This window comes from Pan paniscus, chromosome 21, assembly GCF_029289425.2.
Source record: "Pan paniscus chromosome 21, NHGRI_mPanPan1-v2.0_pri, whole genome shotgun sequence".
Classification (NCBI taxonomy): Eukaryota; Metazoa; Chordata; class Mammalia; order Primates; family Hominidae; genus Pan; species Pan paniscus.
This window is the reverse complement of record NC_073270.2, coordinates 50,755,374-50,772,294: the sequence shown is the minus strand read 5'-3', so window position 1 is coordinate 50,772,294 and position 16,921 is coordinate 50,755,374. Positions and strand designations below refer to the sequence as shown.

The following is a 16,921-nucleotide window of genomic DNA, read 5'->3' as shown; positions in this document are numbered from 1 at the left end:
CATGTAACTGAATGAACCAACATCTTCCAAATGCCCAGTGCGTGATGTTACAAAATCACGTGTGAGTAAAAGTTCCACTCAAAATTTTAAAACATCAATGAATTTTAATATACAGAGTAAGAAAATTTCATGAATTTAGTTTTATATTCTACATTGCAACTAACCTGTAAGAAACCACTACTTGTTGAGTTTTGGTATAGGGTCAAAGAAGACTATCCACAGTTATCTTAAACAGCTATTACAATAGTTCTGTCTTTTTCAACTATACCTCTTTTTGCTAGGCTAGACTTTCTTCCTATACTTCAAACAAAACAATGTATTACAACAGACTGAATGCAAAACAGATAGGATCATCTATCTGTCTAAGCCAAAAAATTTGAAAAATGTAAACAATGCTATTTTTCTTACTCATTTGTTTTTGTTTTGGGAAAATGGTCATTTTTCATTGAAAAAACTACATTAATGTATAATTAGCTTTTTTTTTAAGTAAATAAATTCTTTAAAAATTTTTTGAGTTTTAATTTCTAATTCAGTAAATATTAGTATAAACGAAAGCCCTCTGGGGTCCTCAATAATGTTTATAAGTATGAAGCGGTCCTGAGGACCTCTGTTCTAGATAAAACTACCAATTTATAAGAAACTCAGGGAACATATTAAATAAGACCACTTAGATGCAATCAGCAATATCCCAAATGAAGGTTGAAACTATATGGGATAACAACTGGGTTTCTCTAACAGTATCTCAGAGTACATGAGTAGGGGTAGCAGAAAGGAAGGGCTTTAAGTTAAAAGTGGCTTAAGAGACATATCAACCAACTTCCTATAAATCGCATTTGGATCCTAATTCAAACAAGCTAAAAAATATATATAAATCCAGGAGACTAAACAGTAACAAGGCATTTTTTGGCATTAAGGAAATTTATTACTCCTAATTTGTAAAAGTATGATAAAGGTATTATAATTATATTTTTTAAAAGGTCAATAATATTTTATAAATACATATGAAATATTTAGAAATGAGATATGCCTGGGATTTGCTTCAAAACAATCAAGCAGTGTGGGTGAATAGTGGAGGTGAAGGATTAAATAAAACAAGAATAGTTGACTTGATGATTGTTGTAACTGAGTAATGGGACATTAAATTTTACCTTACCATTAAAGGCTGGTAAATTTAAGAATATGCACTAACTTTTAGACTCACTTTGAAATAAATGAACAATAATTTCACAAAATGTTTTGGGAGAGTTATTTTTGTCTCTGTGAAATGGCAGATAAAGTTTCAAACTGTAGATAACTGAGTTCCCAGGAAACATCAAGATGCATTCTTGACAGTATTGACTTAAGCGTAGGCAAATAAAGCATTTCTTCTACCATATCAATCATGATTTCTAATTATAAATAAGGTAGTAATAATTCTTGCCTCCCAGCAAGTGTCTGATTTCTAACATGTGCAGCCAAAAGCAAAAAGTACAACCTAATAATAAATGAGTAACTGACTATGTTCTGACAATTCAGTAAAGCTTCTTTGTAAAAACCCAAAGAAATCTCAACTTACAATCAGATTTGGAGCCCTGATCTAGGAGAGAATGGTTAAGATAAAGTTTCATGGAATCATAGGTTGTTATCAGCCTCCTGGGAAAAACTCAGGGCTAAAATTTATCCTTCCTTACCACAAAAAGCCAACTGAATGGCTTATAACTATCCAGGGAATTCAAACAAGGAATTCAAACAATCAATTTTGTTCAAGTTCTGTTACTTTTATCAAATTAATTTTGAATTAACAGTTTGGTGGTTTTATATCCTGATGGACCCATTATCACACAACTTCAGATGGATATTAGCTCTCTGCGCTGCATTAGGACTCTATTTTTAATTTCTCTGATATACCAAGGAAAAAATCTAAAAGAGTACTAAATATTTCCAGCAAAAAAGGGTACATTGGGCATTAATTTACTTCACCTGAAGTTCTCTCCTTCGCTCCCTTCCTCCCCTTTTGCACACATCCACACTGGTAATGCTCCAGCTCAATTACTCAGTACTTCCTGGACCCATGCCACACTCCTTAGTATCTCCACAGACACACTTCATCTTTCAAAACACACTTCCAATGACACTTATTGGTGCCTTCCTTGGGGTTCCTGCTCTCTCTTTTGGGCTCCTACAGCCCCTTCTTTATGTACTTTATGGATAGAACTTACCAGAATAGCCTAGAAAAATGCCACCCAGTACAGATAGTTAAGAGGATGGGCTCTGGAGCCAAACTGCTTTGGTTAAAATCCTCACTGTGCCACTAACTGTCTGTATAACTGTAGTCAACCACCTCCCTTTTAGTCTCAGGGTTTTCTTTTAATTGACAAATACAGTTTGTACATATTTATTGTATACAACATGATGTTTTGAAATACAGTAGTCCCTCCCTTATCCACAGGAGATACATTCTGAAAACCCCAGTGGATGCCTGAAACTGTGGATGTTAACGAACCCTATACATTCAGCTTTTTCCCATACGTAAATACCTATAATGAAGTTTAATTTATAAAGTTGTTACAGTTAAGAATTTATCAATAACTAATAATAAAATAGAACAATTACAACAACAATTCACGGATGGAAGATTCACATTTGTTCACAATTTCATGGATGGATGATTCGTTCTTACCATAGATCTTAGCAACCTCAGCATATGGTTTTTCCCCCCTTATTTTTGGTCAAGAACTTTCACCTCTTCTCTTAAAAGAAGCACTTTACATCTTCTCTTTGGCAAGCTGGAATTGCCAGCATCGCTACTCTCGCACGCTGGGGACATTATTAAGCAAAATAAGGGTTCCCTGAACACAAGCACTGTTATACCTCAAAAGGTGATCTGATAACCAAATTGGCTCCTAAGTGACTAGGAGTGGGTACCGTGTACTGCACAGATATGCTGGACAAAGGGATGATTCATGTCCCAGGCGGGATGATGCGCCATGGCACAAGATTGCATCATGTTACTCAGAATGGCATGCTACTTAAAACTTAGAAACTGTTTATTTCTAGAAGTTTCCATTTAATATTTTCAGACTGCAGTGGGTAACTGAAACCTCATAAAATGAACCTCATAAGGATATACTGTATGTACATACATTGTGAAATGGCTCAATCGAGCTAATTTACATGTGTGCTACCTCACATACTTACAATTTCTTTGTGGTGAGAACACTTAATTAAAATCTACTCTCTCAGTGATTTTCAAAATACAATACATTGTTTATTAACTAGTTACCATGTTGTACAATAGATCTCTTGAACTTATTCTTCCTATTAAGCCTCAGTTTTTTTACCCCTAAAATGGCAATAACAACATTCCTACCTCATGGGATGGTTCTGAGAGCGAGGTAACATATGTAATGCCTGGCACATAGTAAATTTTCAATAAATGTAAGCTATCATTAGTATAATGTATCAAAATCATTTGATTATTTTCTGCTACATCATAAACTCTCTAAGCGTAATGACTATATTTGAGTTTAATTCAACTAGTAGTTGAATAAAATAATGAATGAATTCAGATACTATGTCTGAGTTTAATTTGAAATGGTGTGCTAACTCTAAGTTGGGCAATTGCTAGGTGTTAGGAATACAAAGACGGGTAAGATAAAGTGAAGGCTGTAAAAGATCTCGCAGTCTTATCTATTCACACATAGTACACACAGAGAACCTCAATAAATATAGATTGAATTAATATGTGAGGGCCAGTTACTATCAACTCTTTTTATAGAAGAAGTCATAAGAAATCTGAAAGCAACTTCATTTGAATAAATAGGAAATTTACTCTAAAACCTAAGGATACTGAAAGCTAATAATCAACAATACTTGCAAAGCTGATAACTGACTGAAAAGTATTGTGGTTCTCTTAATCTGTATATATATAACCTGGTTAACTTTATTTAGACTAAAACCAGGAAAAAATCTCAATTGAAAGTTTAAAAATGTATCTCGCTCTATTTATTTCTTTTAAGTTAAGCAAGTAATATATTGATATAGTAATATATTCTCTCTGTGTAAAGACAGCTAAAACTAAAGTTCCACAGGTAATGACTTTCAAGTTATTTTTAGATCCTGTCTTTTTTTATCTATGCAGCTGTATGTGTGCATATACATAGAAATGGTAGCATGATTTGTGTTTTATTAAATTTACACAAATTTTAGTTTGCATTATTTTGTATTTTATCATTATGTAATACACTCATATATAATGTAAACTATGCATCCAACAAAGGTGTATATATTTTTAAAAATTTATCTATATTATATATACACACACACATATACATACATAGGTATGTTTCTTAATCCTACTCTTTAACATTGATCTTTTGTTGTTGTTGTTTTAAGACATGGGGTCTCACTCTGTCACTCAGGGTAGTATACAGTGGTGCAATCCTAGCTCACTGCAGCTTCGAACTCCTGGGCTCAAGAGATCCTCCCACCTCAGCCTCTCAAGTAGCTGAGATTATAGGCATATACCACCAAGCCCAGCTAATTTTTTTTTCTTTTTTTTTTTGTAGAGATGGGGATCTCACTATGATACTTAGGCTGATCTCAAATTCCTGGGTTCAAGTGATCCTCCCGCCTTAGCCTCCCAAAGTGCTGGGATTACAGGGTGAACCACCACACCTGGCCTATGTTCTATTCTTATGCCAATATCACAGTGCTTTCATTATTGTGGTTTTGTGGTATGTTTTGGTCTCTGAAAGAATAAGATCAACCTTGTTCTTCTTGTTCAAAAGTATCTTGCATATTTTTATGCATTTACACTTCCACATGGGAAGTAAATATGGCATAATGTTTAAACATCTATTTATCTAAGTTTTCAAATTTAATAATATAAAGTTATAAATAATAATCTCTGATCACACTGCCATATTCTGTTTCTAGTAACTGTCTCTCGCCTTTCCCCTACTGCAGTTTATTGGTACACTCTTCCTTTTTAACTTGATCAAATCTACCAAATATCAGGTCCTTTCAAATATCTTGCTGTTGGTTTTTACCAATCAACTTTTTGGTTTGTTTTCTATTTTCATTAAATTCTGCTTTTATCTTTATCCTATTTTTAACTTATTTATAATTTTTCTGGTATTCTAAAAAGAAAATTCATTTAAGGCTATAAATCTTCTTCTAAGTGCCATTGTTTACTGCCTCCCACAGGTTCTGAATTACAGGGATTTGAATTTTGTATCATTCTTATTATTCATTTCTAAATTGTTTATAATTTATATTTTATTTTATCTTTAAAGTAAGATTTAGGAATATATTTTTACATCTCCAGGTGGGATAAAGTGGCTTTGACTACTTTCTTAATGTTAATTTCTAATTTTATTGCATTATAGTCAGGTAATGTGGCCTGATTTCTTTTTTAACCCTTTCAAACATTGGCTGGGCATGGTGGCTCACACCTGTAATCCCAGCACTTTGAAAGGCCGAGGTGGGTAGATCACCCAAAGTCAGGAGATCGAGACCAGCCTGGCCAACATGGTAAAACCCCATCTCCACTAAAAATACAAAAATTAGCCAGGTGTAGTAGCAGGTGCCTGTAATCTCAACTATTCAGGAGGCTGAGGCAGGAGAATCACTTGAACCCAGGAGGCAGAGATTGCAGTGAGTTGAGATCACGCCACTGCATTACTCCAGCCTGGGCAACAGAGCAAGACTCTGTCTCAAAACAAAAAACAAAAAAACATAGTAACTCAAAGTTGACAAACACAAGCAATGGAGAAAGGACTCCTTATTCAATAAATGATCCTGAGATAACTGGCTAGCCATATGCAAAAGACTGAAACTGGACCCCCCTCCTTAAACCGTATACAAAAATCAACTCAAAATGAATTAAAGACTTAAATGTAAAACCTAAAACTATAAAAACCCTAGAAGATAACCTAGAAAACACCATTCTGGATATAGGACCTGGCGGAAGATTTCATGATGAAGGCAACAAAAGCAATTGTAACAGAAATTAAAATTGGCAAATAGGTTCTAATTAAACTAAAGAGCTTCTGAACAGCAAAATAAACTTTCAACAGAGTGAACAGACAACCTACAAAATGGGAGAAAATTTCTGCAAACTAGGCATCCAAGAAAGATCTAATATTCAGAATCTGTAAGGAACTTAAACAAATTAACAAGTAAAAAGCAAACGACCTCATTAAAAATGGGGAAAGGACATGAACAGACACTTCTCAAAAGAAGACATACACATGGTCAATAAGCATGTGAAAAAAATACTCAACATCACTAACCATTAGAAAAATGCAAATCAAAACCACAATGAGATACTATCTCATATCAGTCAGAATGGCTATTATTAGAAAATCAAAAATAACAGATGCTGGCGAGGTTGCAGAGAAATGGGATTACTTATACACTGCTGGTGGGAATGTAAATTAGTTCAATCATGGTGGAAAGCTGTTTGTCGATTTCTCAAAGAACTTAAAAGAGAATTACCGTTCAACCTAGCAGTCCCATTATTGAGTATATACCCAAAGGCACAGAAATTGTTCTACCATAAAGACACATGCATGCGTTGTGTTTGCTGCAGTACTATTCACAATAGCAAAAACATGAAATTAACCTAAATGCCCATCAATGACAGACTGGATAAAGAAAATGTGGTACATGTTGACATGGTATACTACACAGCCACAGAAACGAGCAAGATCACATCCTTTGCAGCAACATGGATGAGCTGGAGGCCATTATCCCAAGCAAACTAACACAAGGACAGAAAACCAAATACAGCATGTTCTCACTTGTAAGTAGGAGCTCAACACTGAGTACACATGGACACAAAGAACAGAACAATAGAAATCAGGGCTTCCTTGAGGGCAGAGGGTGGGAGGCGGGTGAGGATCGAAAAACTACCTATGGGGTACTATGCTTATTACCTGGGTGATGAAATAATCTGTACACCAAACCCCCATGACACACAATTCACCTGTGTAACAAACCTGCACATGTACCCCTGAACCTGAAATAAAGGTAAAAAAAAGAATAAAATAGTTGTTTTATGAATATTCCATGTTTTTAAAGTTACATATATATTAGAAATTTTGTCTATATTCTGTTTTATCAATGTTGTTAATTGCGTTAGTTTTTTGTCTAACTGAAATGTCAATTTTGGAGAGAAGAATATTTAAGTCTTCTTGATTAACTTCTTGAAACTATAATTGCAGTATTCTCATTGCTCCTTCTATTTCTATCAGTTTGGGATAAATATGTATGTTTCATATAGGTGCATGACTTACATCTTCTAGATGAAGTATACCTTTTAACAGCATAAAACATATCCTTCCCAGGTAACATTCTTTTGTCTTAAATTCTATTTCATCTGATTTTTTTTTTTTTTTTGAGATGAAGTCTCGCTGTGTCACCCAGGCTGGAGTGCAGTGGCACGATCTCGGCTCACTGCAACCTCCGCCTCCTGGGTTCAAGCAATTCTTCTGCCTCAGCCCCCTGAGTAGCTGGGACTACAGGTGCATCTGCCACCATGCCCAACTAATTTTTTGTACTTTTAGTAGGGATGGGGTTTCACCATGTTGGCCAGGCTGGTCTCAAACTCCTGACCTCACGTGGTCCGCCTGCCTCGGCCTCCCAAAGTGCTGGGATTACAGGCATGAGCCACCATGCTTGGCCTCATTTGATATCAATATTGTTTCACCTACTTTCTTTTAGTGAGTATTTGCCTAGTGTATCTTTTTCCATTCCTCTGTTTTAAACTTTTCGGTTGTATTTTCTTTTTGTTACATCTCTTATAAACAGCATTTAGCCGGAATTTGACTGTTATTTTTATCCAGACTCTTTCTCTTCTAATAGGAGATTTTAGTGCACTCACATTTACTGTGATTACTGATGCATTTACATTTAAACTGCTATCCCATGTGTCACTCGGCTCCAGCCACAATGGACTCCTTTCCTTCCTTACACATAGTCTATGTCTTGTCTCACAGTCTCTGTACTTGTTTCCCCTACCTTCCTGTGACTTGCTTCCCCTCTTCACTGATGTCTCAGCTGAATGTCCTGTCTCTCCACAGGCCTTTTCTCACAATATCTCTTAACTGTGCTTTAAAAAAAAAAAAAAAATTCGCTATTATTACCTGAACTGATACCTACTAGGGTACTGGCTTAATGTCTATTTCCTTCACTGTAAACTCCATGAGAACAAGGGCCTGGTCTGTTTTGTTCACCACTGTTGGCACTTGAGCCATCTTTTTTTTATTTTTGTAATAGAGATGGGGTCTCACTATGTGCCAAGCTGGTCTCGAACTCCTGAGCTCAAGCAAACCTTCCACCTCAGCCTCCCAAAGTGCTGGGATTACAGGTATGAGCCACTGCACCCAGCCTGGGTCATCTTAAACTAAAATATTACAGTGTGTTTTTGGAAGATTCATGAGCCAAATTGGATTTAAGTTTACAGCTGTTTGTGGCTTTATGAATGGCAAAATGGGAAGGTCTGAATTCTCACAAAATATTACATTTTTTTCCAAAAAAGTGATCTGCTAATAGAATATGAAATATCAATTTTAGAGACTATTGCATTTTTAAGCACCTTTTATATTTTAATCACTATGTATCTTAAACATTATTAGAAATTTTTGGAGGGGTTTCTCAACTTGGCAAACAGGCAATTCACTTTTAGAAATGAGACAAATATTCAGTTTCAGATGAAAATATGAAGTTTTTGTCAGTATAAAATTCGGCTACTCCTGATTAAATTACTTCCTATTTGCCATTTTGGGCAAAAAGGTCATTGGAAAGCAGCAATTCTCTTCATAGGAGGAAACAGAATTATCTTTTTTCATAATTAAATACTATCTGCCTAGAAATCAGAAAGTCTGTAAGAGATTGTGAAGGAGGCTGGGCCCGGTGGCTCACGCCTGTACTCCCAGCACTTTGGGAGGCCAAAGAGAGTGGATCACAAGGTCAGGTGTTCAAGATCAGCCTGGCCAAGATGGTGAAACCCTGTCTCTACTAAAAATACAAAAATTAGCTGGGTGTGGTGGCAGGCACCTATAATCCCAGATACTCAGGAGGCTGAGGCAGAGAAATGCTTGAACCCGGGCGGCGGAGGTTGCAGTGAGCTGAGATCATGTCACCACTGCACTCCAGCCTGGGCAACAGAGTGAGACTCCATCTCGAAAAAAAAAAAAAGCAACTATGAGGGAAACATGTTAGCAAGTCTGACACATATCCTTCGTTAAGCTTTCAGGAGATTATTCAGAACTTTCTTCACTCAAAGGACTAGCTCTTTATTTGCCAGATGTCACTTACAAACATACATTTTCCATATTTTATGTGCTTCTTTGGTACCTCCAGTAAGAGTATAGGAGACTCAAAAGGGGAATAACAAGGAAATTTAAAAATCATACAATGTTAATAAAATAGAAATACATCCTTATCTCTGAATTTCTATAGTATCTAATAGAAAAGAAAACAAGAAATGTATATGAAGATATACTACTCTAAAAACCTTTTAGAGCAACTTTAGTGGGTAAGAGTCACCAGGAGGACAGGTTAAAACACCAATCAATGGGTGCTGTCCCCAGATATTCCTATTCAGTCTGCCTGGGGTAAGGCCTGAATAACTGCCTTTCTAACAGTCTCTAGGTGATGCTAACACTGCTGGTCTGGGACCACTTTGAGAACCACTGTTCCAGACTATTATTTCAAATGCTTGCTTTAGGATCAAGGTAAAAGCTATGTAACAAGAATATCAACTATGAAGACAGTTTTCATTTGATCTTTGTTGGGAGAGCAGCTCATGTTATCTCTCATCTCAATTTTATTGCTTAGTTTGAAATTTTTTTGTAAGAGACTTTTATTAAGTAAATTATCTTAACATTCTGAAGGTACAAATAGAGTAGAATGTCATATATCAGAATAGGCTGGCTCAAGCATATATAAATCCAAACAATTTAGTGCAAGAGTCCCAATATCAAATGCCCCTAAGTGTCAGACAGGTCAGACAGTTAATACAAATGAGTGAAGTAGGTCAAATAGTGTGAAGAATTAGAGAGGTCATAGCTAAAGAGGGCAGCTGCCACTCAGCTCCAGACAACCATTAACCAATAATGTAGGTCTACTGTAGCCAGATCTTTCACATTTTCAAAATAAGCTGGAGATCCAACATTTTGTGTAAAATCTCATAAGTTTTTAACATAAGCAACTAATTTTAAAAAATTAAAAATTTAAACACCGTATAGGACACACAGAAAGGTCTGTGAGCTGGTTGCTGCCAGTTTATGACCTCAGATTTAGAAGAAAGTCTCAGGAGTAATACAAGTCATGCAATGTGCTAACCTGGTCACTGTGCACCATGGGCCCACTCCCCCTAGAAGTCATCTACTTCCAAAATAAAAAGTACTCTCTCTAAAGACCTCCTAAAGCTCCTCCGTATAAGTAGCTTGCCCACCAAAACAAGTTTCCTGCCAATGATCTTAGTATGAGAAAACTGTGGCAAAGAGAAATAAATTCTTTACACATTGAAACTACTGATCCAAGAATAATGATTAGAATGAAAGTTGGGCAAAAGGCCTGAATAGACATTTCTCAAAAGACATACAAATGGGCAACAGGCATATGAAAAAATCTCAATATCACTAATCATTAGGAAAATGCAAATTGAAACCACAAAGAGCCGGTACAGTGGCTCATATCTGTAATCCTAGCATTCTGGGAGGCCCGGGCAGGAGGATTATTTGAGGCCCGGTGTTCCAGATGAGCTGGGGCAACATTTCCAGACCTCATCTTTGGAAAAAATTTAAAAATTAGCCAGGCGTGGTGATCCATACCTGTAGTCCTAGGTACTCAGAAGGCTGAGGTGGGAGGATTACTACAGGCCAGGAATTTGAAGCTGTAGTGAGCTATGATCGGACCACTGCACTCCAGCCTGGGAGAATAAGCAAGACCCTGTCTCTTAAAAAAAAAAAAAAAAAAAAAAAAAAGAGAGAGAGATATCATCTCACCCTAGTTAGAATGGCTATTATCAATAAGACAGGAAATAACAAATGCTGGTGAAGATGTGGAGAAAGGGGAATGTTCATACACCATTGGTAGGAATTTAAAGTAATAAAACGATTATAAAAAACAGTATAGAGGTTCCTTAAAAAATTAAAATAGGTCTACTATATGATCCAGCAATCCCACTGCTGGGCATATATCCAAAAGAAAGGAAATCAATGTATCAACAAGATATCTAAACTCTCCTATTTATTGCAACACTATTCACAATAGCCAAGATATGGAATCAACCTAAGTGTCCATCAATGGATAAATGGATAAAGAAGATGTGGTATACACACAATGGAATATTATCCGCCAGAAAAGAGAAAGAAATGTTGTCGCTTCTTTTATTGCAACATGGATATTACTGGAGGTCATTATGTTAGCTACAATAAGACAGAGAAAGACAAATATTACATGTTCTCACTCATGTGGGAGCTAAAAAAGTGGATCCTATGGAAACAGAGTGTAGAATGACGGTTAGCAGTGGCTGGGAAAGAGGTGAAAGAGGGATGAAGAGAAGTTGGTTAAGGGGTACAAAAATATGTCAGAGAGAAGGAATAAGTTCTCGTATTCGATAGTACAGTAGGAAAATTATAGTTAATAATTTATTGTATACTTCAAAACGGCTGAAGATTTATAATGTTCCCAACACAAAGAAAAACGTCTGAGGTAATAGATATCCCAATTACTCTGATTTGATCACTACACATTATGAACAGGTACTAAAATATTACATGTATCCTAAAAATATCATAAACAATATTTTTTAAAATTAAAAAGGATTAAAGTGACTGGGTTTTCAAAACTGCTAACTTCTTTTTTTTTTTTTTTTTTTTTTTTGAGACGGAGTTTCACTCTTGTTGCCCAGGCTGGAGTGCAATGGCATGATCTTGGCTCACCACAACCTCCACCTCCTGGGTTCAAGCGATTCTCCTGCCTCAGCCTCCCGAGTAGCTGGGATTACAGGCATGCACCACCATACTGGCTGATTTTTTTGTATTGTTAGTAGAGACGGGGTTTCTCTGTGTTGGTCAGGCTAGCCTCGAACTCCTGACCTAAGGTGATCGACCGGCCTTGGCCTCCCAAAGTGCTGGGATTACAGGCGTGAGCCACCGCGCCTAGCCAAAATCGCTAACTTCTAAAACATTTAAAAACAAGGAAACTAAGCTTAGAAGTACTACAGATTTGAGGATTCTCAAGCATTCTATCACAATAATGATGTGATTTGGCACCCAGTAGTTAAACATCTTTGCCTGAAGACTGGCTAAACTGAGAAATCAGTCCTTATACACATGTTGAAGACAACTATACAGGCAACATGGAACAGACGCACAATAATTCAAATTTCGTAAGTCTACTATGATTAGCAGTGGCAGCTTCTGAAGCTGAACCCTGATTCAGTGGAACAGATGGGTGCCAAAGGCCTAGAAGTGGAGAATAGTAGCAGATGTGCCCCATAATTTGCCACCTTTGAATAGTAAATAAAAACACTGCACCTGTGTTCAGAAACGCTACAGTTCTCCTATAATGTATTAATATAGCAACTAGAATAATACCTTTTAAATATAAATAAGGTCAAGTCATCCCTTCCAATGGTCTTTCATTCCACTCAAGAGTAAAAGCTAAAGTCCTTTTTATTACACAAAAAGCCCTGCATTATCTCGCTCTCCATTATATCTCTGATATCATTTCCTGCTGCACATCCTATTGATGCCATTCCAAAACAGACTGTTTCTTCGTTGTTCTGTAAACACACCAGCCAAGTCCCTGCCTCAGGATCTTTGCATCTGCTATTCCTGCTGCCTAAAAATCTCTCCTCTAGATATTCACATAGTTCACATCCTCATCTTCTTACCAATGAGAACTTCCTTGACTACTCTTATTTTTAAAAAACTATGCACACACACACACACACACACACTCTTTCTGTCTCCTAACCTCCCTTTTGCTTTATATTTTTTACAATAGTTGCTACCATTTAACACACTAAATACTTATTTTCCTTCGCCTAGAATGAAAATTCCATCATCGCCTAGAATGAAAATTCCCTCATGGAGGGATGGGTTTTTGGCTGTTCTGTTAATGACCACATCCCTAGAATAGTGTCAAACGCATGACATTCAAAAAAAAAAAAAACACTGGATAAGTAAGTAAATGAACAAACAGGTAATAAAACAAATGAACCTGGGTTCTATCATGGGTTCAGTGACTAATCAGTTAATTTACCTCAGATGAGTTATTCTGGTCCTTAAAGGATCTCTACCATTAGTTGTATAAACTGTGATATTCCTGCCATTTTATAAAAGTAGAAATTAAGTTATGGAAGAATGGTGTCATTTCCTCTAGCCCAGTGAGTAGTATAGTGGAAAGCCAGAACTAGACAGGCCTACCAGAATTCAAGCCCAATGCCCAATCTAAGTTCTTTTATAAACAACAGAATTATGACAGATGGAGAATCAAACTTCAGAATTTTAGAATGTAAAAATAAAAAGCTACTGAAGAGAAAAATCTTTTCTAGTAATAGTCAAGAAGAAAATGCAGACTCCTTAGCTTACTTTTTCCCAAAATTTTTATTGCTCTACTCCTTAAATGCCTATGAACATTAATAAGTGTCTATGGTTGAGGGAAAATGTTCCACAGTAGAGAAAGGAAAACACATCCAGTTTTTCATATGAAACTGGAATAATTATACATTCGTCCTCTGAAAAAAACTGAGAATAATCCTTTCAGCAGGGTTAAAATTAGGAGAATAGTTAGCAAAACAACAAGGACACCACAAAACAGTGTCAATTGCCCTCCAATCTAATTCTTAAATATAAAATCAAAACCCCAAATAAACTATTAAAGACAGTTGCAATTTCATTTGATGATTGAATACTTCTCTCACCATGAACAATTTCTAACTGGACAAAAATAAAAACTGAATATGGACTTCGAAAGCAAAAAAGATGCCACTAATCAGGGACCAGAGAACTGCTCAAACATCAGTCAAAATACTGTCCTTCAGCTCGGTAGACACTGTCAGGGATGGTTTAGGAGACTCAAAATGCACAAGAAAATGCTTGGGCACTAATATGTGATATTTCAAATAACTTCCCCTGAAGACATAACCATTTACTTCCAACACTACTTACAAACTCGTAGTCTCCGTCCTGTGGTATTTTCCAATCTGAAGAATTTTTCAGTGGACCAGGTACACTCTTGCCAAAGCTGTTGATCTGGGTTTCCTTTTCTTTTTGTTCAAAATATTCAAGAAAGGATGGTTTCGCAGGCTGCATGGTCTCATCCCTTCCTGAAAACAAAGAAAAATGAAAAATGAAAAGAAACATTCTAAATTTTAGGTAAGTTTAATAAATAGACATATCTCCAGATGGGCTACAATATCTGGATCAGTGGATACTTCTGTTAGATAAAGGACTCCTTCAAGAATCTAGTGAAACTACAAAAAATGCACAAATCTTTGCCCAAAAAATTCTCATGGAATTCCAGAGGAGTTAAGATTTCCCCTAAAATACATTCAGAAATTTCCCTGGGGTCCCTTTTTCTAAATGGAAAGATTTGGGTGATGCAATGATTCTGATAATCTGCAAATAATACATTTGGAGTCTCCTATAGCAAACAGCTCCTATAATATTTAGAATGAGACAGAAGCAAGCAAAAATATTTAGCATCTATCACATACAATATTCTCTATAGGCATTTAAGTAGGAAGAGGGGATGATACAGTAGGGTGACTTTCTTTGATAATCTCATAATCTAACTGGAATAATGAGAAAAACATACATGAAAAAGAAAACATAAATCACAATTCATCCACTCTATGAAATATTATGTAACTTTAAAAATACTATCTACATATGGCTTACAATAAACTTACGGGAAAAAATAGGATACAGTATTATATATACAGTATGATTTTGACTCTATAAAATCATACATATAGGAAAAAAAAAAAAACTAGGGGAAAATACCCAAAATGTTAACAGGGTTTATCTCTGGTAGTAGGACTATTGGTGATTTTATTTACTTCTCATGAACATTTTTTAAAGAAGTTAGTACTGGGTCGGGCGCGGTGGCTCACGCCTGTAATCCCAGCACTTTGGGAGGCTGAGGTGGGCAGATCACGAGGCCAGGAGATCGAGACCATCCTGGCTAATACGATGAAACCCCATCTCTATTAAAAATACAAAAAATTAGCCAGGCGTGGTGGCGGGCGCCTGTAGTCCCAACTACTCGGGAGGCTGAGGCAGGAGAATGGTGTGAACCCGGGAGGCAGAGCTTGCAGTTAGCTGAGATCGCGCCACTGCACTCCAGCCTGGGTGACAGAGCGAGACTCTGTCTCAAAAAAAAAAAAAAAAAAAAAGAAGTTAGTATTGAACAGGTATAAAATAAATAGAATTGATTAAAAGAATTATATGTGCCCAGTTCTTGCATGCTGTGTGGTCAGGGAAGACTGGTAAAAGGGGACTTAGATGGGGCCTCAAACCATCCTGGAGAAAAGCATCAGCAGTTACATAGTAGCAGTAACCGTTAAGAGAGCAGAATACAGCAGCTATTAGTTATTAGTAACAAGAGCAGAAAGAATAATTTTACCTGGCATGATTTAAAAATCAAACTAGCTGAATGTACCTGTTTCAAAGGTTGAAGTACCTTTGTGCCTCTGATTAGTATTCTAATACAGGGAAATACAGGAAGTATTTTTCATTGCTTTCCATGAACATAGGGGTTTATACGGCCCTTTCCTACAGTAATCAGGAAAAACAACCAGAAGGTTCAGCACCTTAAGAAGTAGATGAGAAGGTATCTAGAAGATAAAGAACAGCAAGTGTTTCTCTCCAGGCACCCTTGGTCTATGCAATCTTACTTATTTCATGACACTTCCTAGTCCAGTTTCAGGCCAGCCGCCCTACCTCTCAGAACATTTGTCATTTTTCTCACTATCACCATTGCTAAGCTCAACAGCAGCCAATCCTGTATCTGCCCATATCCACACACTGCCAATGGTTTCCTACTACACTGTTTTCTCCTCACTAATTAAGAATTAAATACATTATTTGCTAGGACCAATCAGCAAGTATATGGTGCTTTGTTTTGTGTGCTCTAGGTATGATGTTAGAGCCATGATCATGCAACTGCACTCCAGCCTGGGAGACAGAGTGAGACACGGTCTCAAGAAATAAAAAGGAAAAATCAGTCTTTGACCACTTTATTGTGGTAACAAAAAAGAGCAACTCCTTTGTAGGAAATACAAACAAAAGAGGGTATCTTCTTTCTTAGGAAATACACACTTAAAATTTGAGAGTAAGCTGCATATATCACGCACCAACCTCCCTTGTCTCATTATTTCTGTCATTCACGTCTGTTTATCCATCCATCCATTCATTTTTATATATGCACAGATAAATGACTAAATTGAGTTCATCAATAAAAATGGCGACTTCTGGACAGAAATAACAGGTAATTTAAAACTTTTTCTCCAATGGAATTTACAAAAACCATAAGGGTGTCATTCTTTTTTAAAATGTATTATATCCAACAATAAAACAATATATTTCTATGGTTCTTCATTAATTACTTTCAGTTGCAATACAGGTGGACTTAAGAAATTGAATCTTTAAACCAAGGATGATGAAACACTAAAGATAACATTTCTGTGGTCTAATTCTAAACCATGTCATAAAAATCAAAGAAATGTCTGTTAAGTGAGAATATAATTATTTGTCTAATTTCTGTCACTGTTCAGATGAAAAAGTGAGAACATCTGCTTGCCTCATATTTGAGTTCTTCTTTCTTACCAACCCACTTAAAAATTTCTAATTTTTGGAGTTAAAACACCAACTGTTCTTTGTCTCTTTCAACAATGAAAATCCACAAATAAGAAAGT

The 16,921-nt window shown here is 36.3% G+C and overlaps 1 protein-coding gene across 1 annotated transcript in view; it reads right to left on the bottom strand.

The window, feature by feature from the left end:
* The window catches only part of STK4 (serine/threonine kinase 4), a 113,311-nt gene that overhangs the window by 40,626 nt on the left and 55,764 nt on the right, over positions 1–16,921 (bottom strand). Inside the window, exon 10 of the mRNA XM_003825944.6 lies at positions 14,172–14,329. Coding sequence (XP_003825992.1) covers positions 14,172–14,329 — 158 coding nt within the window. The remainder of the gene's footprint in view (positions 1–14,171; positions 14,330–16,921) is intronic.